The 7,559-nt window shown below is 39.5% G+C and overlaps 1 protein-coding gene across 1 annotated transcript in view; it reads right to left on the reverse strand.

Moving 5' to 3' along the window:
* Positions 1–405: 405 nt before the first annotated feature.
* scara5 (scavenger receptor class A, member 5 (putative)) overlaps positions 406–7,559 on the reverse strand; it is a 9,038-nt gene continuing 1,884 nt past the window's right edge. The window contains exons 2-5 of the mRNA XM_010779798.1: positions 3,077–3,276; positions 2,432–2,610; positions 1,290–1,416; positions 406–624 (exon numbers count right to left, since the gene is read on the reverse strand). Coding sequence (XP_010778100.1) covers positions 406–624; positions 1,290–1,416; positions 2,432–2,610; positions 3,077–3,276 — 725 coding nt within the window. The remainder of the gene's footprint in view (positions 625–1,289; positions 1,417–2,431; positions 2,611–3,076; positions 3,277–7,559) is intronic.

Consider the following 7,559-nt stretch of genomic DNA (forward strand, 5'->3'; position numbering starts at 1 on the left):
TATGTCTCTCCCAGCTTGCACGCGGTTTGATTGGCTAGCGCTTAAACTGTCAGATTTGCATAAACAGGATTTGATTGGCTGACGCTTCCACCTCAGCTTCAAAAGTTGAACATTGCTCAACTTTTGAATCCTGACAATCCTGGAAATCTTCGCTTTGCTTCCCCACAATGCAGTTCGGCGAAAAGCGAGGCAAAATGACGTCACCCCATTCAAAGTCAATGGGCAGAGAAGCGTTGGATAAGATTTTTTTAAAGCTGCTGTGTGGACGGGGCGTTAGACACGCACACAGCTAACCACAGGGGCACTTGGGGGAAGAGGTGTACTTGGACTTGTGACACATTTAGGCCATAAAGAAACACTGAATTGCCTCATTTGGGATCAAGCCAAGTGCTGGTTAAATAAACGTTATTCTTTTGCCCTCAGAGCCACGATCTGAATATTTTTTCTTGACTGACCTTCGAATATGGTGAAGTTCTTCAGAGCCAGGGAGTGCTCCCAGTCCTTCAGACGCAGGTCCTCTGTGATGGTGTTCAGGATCTCCATCTCGTTCCTCAGCTCGGCCTCCGTGTGGACGTGGGTCACCCAAAGGCTGCTGGTGTCCTCTGTGATGTTGCTGATCTGGATCTGAGCAGCAGGAGAACAGGAGAGTGTTAACACCTGCAGTCTTCATCAGTGTGCTGCAGTAAGGAGTAAAACTCAGGTTAAAAGTATTGTGTATTTCCTGTACTTTATCAATGATGACTTTGTGCTTCCAACAGTTATACAACATGTGTTCCATAAGTTCCTGTTCCTTTGAATGCCCCAATTACAAGCCTGAATATCAACGTTGTAAAAAGTTTTCATAAATGTGGCAAATCACTTTCGGAAAAAAATACAGGTTGGTACAATGGTAAAAACATTTATTATGTCATTATTATTATGTTTGCATATCAATGCTAACATGTAATTTGCTATTTGGTATCAGGTTTTAATCGTTAGTTGCTGTAAGTTGAGCTACATTAGTTAAAAAAAGTTTTTAAAATGGCATTAACTCTGTATATCAAGCTGTATATTAGTGATTTAGATAATGTAGTGATGTTGCAACAAGTCGAGGACAAAATCACTAATATAAAACATCAAACTATTTCAGTATACTTGGATAACAACTTGAATAATCACTGTTTAAAAGTTCTTAGTCATAATCCTTGTTGTTGTATCTCCATATTGTTTCCACATAACCACGTAAAGCTCAAGGAGCATGTGAATGCAACATCAATGTGTAGGACTGTTTTGTGTACGTTGTGATTAACCTGTAAGTCTTGTATCTTCAGGTGATGAATACTGATGTCATTGCTGAAGGTGTGATTGACAGCTCCCACCGTCCAGTTGACCTCGTCCAGTTTCTCTCTCAGCCAGCTCACCTGACCTGAGGCTTCCCTGAAGGAGAAGAGAAACAGATATTATTTAATTCTGCAGCCCTCATTCTGATGCAGTTACACATTTGGAAATGAGCATCTTCACTGTAATATAAAGCTGTACCCAGAGATGGCAAAAGTACACACATCCTTTACTCAAGTAGAAGTACAGATACTCGTGTTTAAAAATACTCTGGTGAAAGTAGAAGTACTGACTAAACTTCTTTACTCAAGTAAAAGTAAAGAGGGCTTTGAAATGTACTTCAGTAAAAAGTACCCATAACTAGCAACTGTTTTAAAGAGTACCTGACCTCCCTTTATATTAATAGAACAATAATGTCATTGTTAGCTAATGAATGTTTCCATGCTGAACAACGGCAACATGACAACGTTTTCATTGGTCCCTCTTCTTTAGAGAAGACCAGGAAATGATGGATACACGGATCGTGTTCAAATCAATAGGCACGCAATGACTCTAAATAATAATGATCACGCCACCAAACACACATTCAAACTAAAGGAACCAGCCTGTTTGGAAAATGTAAGAAGTAGAAAGTACAGGTATTTGTGTTCAAAATGTAAGAAGTAGAAAGTACAGGTATTTGTGTTCAACATGTAAGAAGTAGAAAGTACAGGTATTTGGGTTCAACATGTAAGAAGTAGAAAGTACAGGTATTTGGGTTCAAAATGTAAGAAGTAGAAAGTACAGGTATTTGTGTTCAACATGTAAGAAGTAGAAAGTACAGGTATTTGTGTTCAACATGTAAGAAGTAGAAAGTACAGGTATTTGTGTTCAACATGTAAGAAGTAGAAAGTAAAGGTATTTGGTTTCAAAATGTAAGAAGTAGAAAGTACAGGTATTTGGTTTAAAAATGTAAGAAGTAGAAAGTACAGGTATTTGTGTTCAAAATGTAATGAGTAAAAATAAAAAGTCGTCAGAAAAATAAGTAGTGGAGTAAAGTACTGATACCAGAAACATGTACTTAAGTACAGTAACGAAGTATTTGTACCCCACTACTTCCCACCTCTGGCTGTACCTGAACAAGAGGTCCTGGTCGTGGAGCCAGGTGGAGGCTCGGGTCACCTCCACACTGAGGCTCGTCAGGTTCCTCCCGGTGGAGCTGCTCAGGGAGGACAACCTGTCGTCCAGCTGCACCAGGTAGCCCTCCGACTGAAGGGAATTAGACTGGAGGTTCCTCAGCTCCACCTCCAGGCCCTGTGGTGAAAGGGATTCAGAAATAGTCATTCATCATAAATATCAATTAGAAATGTGGTGGTGTATGAGGTCCATTATAGTTAAAACATATACAGTCGTGGGAGGGGGTAATGCCAAAACACTTTTATTTTTCTCCAATAATATGTGCACAATCTCTGAGATTAAAGTGGTACATTTATGAAAACAAATATAATAATTCTGAGATTATTTAATCGTAAATTCAAGAAAAAATCCTGTTGTGTTTTTCAACAACAATTGCTCTAAAACAATGTATACAAGCAACATGATGATTGGAGAGGAATAATGAAAAGCACATGGCTTTAAAGTAAAAAGTGCATTTAGGACCTTAAAACTCTATTACATTATACTGTCATTGAATATCTTTCCTGTGACAGTTCCCAGGTCTTGAACCCGGCTCTGTGAAATCTCTTGTTTTGCTTCTTTTTTTTTTTGTCCTGTGACCTACCTTGATGAGGTTCTCCAGCCTCTGCAGCCAGTCGCTGTGGTTCTGGAAGAGGTTCTCCAGTTTCCAGATGTTCTCCAGCAGGTCGGCCTGGGTGGACGGCTCGCCCAGAGTCTGCTGCAGCCGCTGAGAGCGCTCCGACATCCGGGTCACGTTCTCCATCAGAACCTGCTGGTGCTGAGAGGAAACCTGGGAACGAGAGACTGGGGAGGGGGGGAGAAAGAGAAGAGAGGGTGAGAGATGTGTTGATTCACTGATCCCCAGAGGTGGGAAGTAGTGGAGTACAAATACTTCGTTACTGTACTTAATTACATCTTTCTGGTATCAGTACTTTACTCCACTACTTATTTTTCTGACGACTTTTTACTTTTACTTGTTACATTTTTAACACAAATACCTGTACTTTCTACTTCTTACATGTTGAACCCAAATTCCTGTACTTTCTACTTCTCTCATTTCCCAAACAGACTGGTTCCTTTAGTCTGAATGTGTGTTTGGTGGCGTGATCATTATTATTTAGAGTCATTGCGTGCCTATTGATTTGAACACGATCCGTGTATCCATCATTTCCTGGTCTTCTCTAAAGAAGAGGGACCAATGAAAACGTTGTCATGTTGCCGTTGTTCAGCATGGAAACATTCATTAGCTAACAATGACATTATTGTTCTATTAATATAAAGGGAGGTCAGGTACTCTTTAAAACAGCTGCTAGTTATGGGTACTTTTTACTGAAGTACATTTCAAAGCCCTCTTTACTTTTACTTGAGTAAAGAAGTTTAGTCAGTACTTCTACTTTCACCAGAGTATTTTTAAACACGAGTATCTGTACTTCTACTTGAGTAAAGGATGTGTGTACTTTTGCCATCTCTGGAGATTTGTTGATTCACTGATCACTCAGTCCCCACATCGAGTATCATTAACTATCAATCACTGCTGTCAGCTGGACCAAACCAGAACCTCTAATGCAGAGCAGATGTCGATCCAGTCGTCTGCACTAATTTCTGTTGTTTATTTTTTCTAAATGTATTGTTTTGTTAAATGATGACCTAAATATTTTTACGACTTCAAAACCATTTTCCATGGCTGGCTCACTTTGAGGTTTTCTGTGCTTTACTGAGAACATATTGTGGACATTCTGTCTTCACTTTGGCTGATGTTTAAATTGGCCCCTGCATGTTGCTGTTCGTCCAATACCTGCAGCAGAGAGCCCGCTTATGACGTATGGACTCCCAGGGATGGAAAGTAACTACTGTAAGTGCTTTTCACTGGAGAATTCTATCTCAGAACGATTAGAGGTACTTTTATACGGGCTTATGCATACTCTCAGATATTTTACTTTTTACTTTTACATTGATTTGACAACTTTACTTACTGTATGGTTTAAACTTCATATAAAAAAATAAAAAAACGTATGGTCAGCTTGTAAAATACATTACATTACATGTTACTTGTTAGAAGCTTTTATCCAAAACAACTTACATACTCAATACTGTGGGCAACCCCCACAGGAGCAATTTGGGGTGAAGTGTCTCAGGGACACACCGACATGCTGACTGCAGTGGGGTTTGAACCTGTGACCCCCTGATCCCAACACCAACGCACAACCCACTGCACCGACATGCAACACAGTGTTAAGGATGAAACATTTTCCTAAATATCAACAAGTTATGATTAAAGTATATAAAAAATAAATACACATTTTCTTCTTTCCTACAGTACCCTTTCACTAATTTCACAATCCTATTTGAACCTTTTGAAAAGGGCCTAACCCACATATTGAGAACCCTTCAACTTAACTGCTAAACAATCTTATTTTGTGACAAAAAATCGCTCCACCTTGCTAAAATGTAAAAGAAAACTACTTAACTTAACTACAAATTATTATCAGTACTCATCAATATTGGTCATGAGGCAATTTACTGCAGAAGAATACTTTTAACAATTCCGAGAGTTTTTAATGTTTTTTTTGTGGTTTTTGCAAAAATAATAGGATCTCAGTAGTTATTCCACAAGTGGGGACTCCCAGCAAGTTATTGTTTATCTTAAATCTCTTTATTAAATGAATATGTTTTTGGTTGTGTTTCTAACAATGAGATTATCTATAATTTGCTTTATGCTAATGTCACCTTAAAAAACACAAAAAACCAAAATGTTTTCATTTAAGAGTTCGTGGGAAAACGAGTTCTGATCCAGTTTAACACATTACTGATGTTCTACTTAATCCTAATTACATTAACGAGAAGGATTTTGGGATGGCAAAGTCGTAAACACACAAATCCGAAAAGCCAAAGATAAAATCGGAGAGGGACAACATGTTTATGGAGGGTTTTGGGTCACAAGATCTGAGTCACACACATTTATTTGGCTGCTCACATTTGAAGACATATTACTGATGCAACTTTCTTCTCTTGTTTTTGGCGTTGGCACAAAGGCCACTTCTTCTTTTCTCTGTTCTCCACCATGTCTAATGAGAAAAAGCTCCTTGGTTTCATGTTATGTTGAGAGAAAGTTGCATGGTAACGACTCGATAGCCCGGGAGATGTTTTGAAACCAGACCCTCAACATTACGGCATGACGACATCCTCTCAGCAGGACAGCCGGGACCAATGTGTGCAAAAAATACCTCTGATGGAGAAAAAAGGGAATAACTTTGGAAACGTGAGGAAGCAGATAATTCCCTTCACACATGCTCTTTAACACTTTGATGGCCCTCACAGCGTGATATCACAAAATCTTTGAATGTTTACGTTTCCACACACGTAGGAGGGTGATAAAAGTGTGTGTGTGTGGTTTTATGACCAAGGAACGCCTGCATGACCTCAGAGAAAGGAAAGTGCTGCAAAGCCACACTGATGCAACAAACCATCTCAATTCCAGCTCATTATGTGTGTTAGGGTTATTTCTAATGACCTGAAAAACGAAATAAGCTGAAACCTCTCCACTACACAGGGAGCTTAATTGCTAAATGATGGTCTGTTTCCAGAAGAACACACACACACATTTAAGGTCAACCAGAACATGATGCCAGAGTGGAGCTTCCGAGCAGTACTGGTGCTTAAAAAAGATAAAACAAATAAAAGCAGAGGCCATTTAGTTGTCTAATCTTGTTCTAGATCAGGGGTTCCCAAACGTATCAGCCCGCGACCCCCAAAATAACAGTGCCAGAGACTGGCGACCCCCTGTCGACGGGGGGTTTGAGAAAAGTTTGAGAAACACTGAAAGGGGGAGCCTCGTTGCGGGGAAATTATACAGATGGCTAGTCCGCCCCTGAAAATGTCTATGCAAACGTTATTAATAATAATAATTTTAAAAAAAAATTATAAAAAATTAATCTATTCTTTTTAATCTTTTTTTTTTTTTTGTAATCATCTGGTGACCCCCACTCGGGGTCTCGGGGGTCGCGACCCCCACTTTGGGAACCCCTGTTCTAGATAACCAGTGCTTTTCCCCCTGAACAAACCACACATAATGCTGTATGGTTGGTAATAATGTATCTATTTTGTGGAAGTTAAAGGGGCCCTGTTATGCTTTTAGGGGTTTCATGAAGTGTGTTATACAGGTTGTTGTGCATGTACATGGTATGAAAAGGCTGAAATCCCCTCCAGAGGAAATTTCTCTCCCACAGAACGTTTTCCCAACAGCAACACAAAATAAATACCACATTTCAGTCAGATGATCTTGTTAGGATTATTTTAAAGATACAGATGGAACTGCTGCTCAGAGCTTAGTGTTAATGCAATCCATGAATGGTTTCCAAATGTTCTGAAGTAGCTCAGGGGAAGCACAGTGTGGGTTTTGTGCAGAATCTATTTTCTTAACCACACACTATTTGAGGACGGTGGGTTCCCACAGTTTGGAACAAGTATGTGCTATAAGAGTGAAGACATATAAACGTATCATCATATCTTGTTGCCAGAACACATTTGAACAGATTTCCCACCGCGCGCCTCCATTAGTTTCCTTTACACCGCCTAAAGGAATAATCAATCAGCATTTGACATCACTCTCCACTAATTGATTTCTGTTGAACTGCAGCTCTGTTAACAAGGAGAGCTGTGCGTTACAATCAACCAAACCACAGAGGTCACTGTCAGGCAACCAACATTTTCAAGGCTTCACACCAACAGGCCTAAAGCATTAATAGAGAGTCGTTTTGGCCACTAGGGGGCAGCAAAGAAAAACACAACTGACATATTATCACTTTGTAAAGTTGCCAGGGCTAACATACAAAGCGTTTATCATATAATTTCTTCTGCTAAAGTTAAAGGTCACCTATCATGCTATTTTTAGGCAATAGCATATCTCAGACATATACAAATATATAAAAAACATGTCGATGAAGTGTTTTGCTCAAAATACCAAACATTCTAGCCATGCCTCATATCCCTCTATTTCACTTCCTGTTTCAAAAGTGCTAATTTTGGGTATTAAGCTGTAAAAATATAAAATAAAAAAGGATGGGGCTGAGCTCATGCGGGCCCCACCA

The sequence above is a fragment of the Notothenia coriiceps genome, unplaced genomic scaffold, assembly GCF_000735185.1.
Source record: "Notothenia coriiceps isolate Sejong01 unplaced genomic scaffold, NC01 NC01_scaffold00020735, whole genome shotgun sequence".
NCBI classification, from domain to species: domain Eukaryota; kingdom Metazoa; phylum Chordata; class Actinopteri; order Perciformes; family Nototheniidae; genus Notothenia; species Notothenia coriiceps.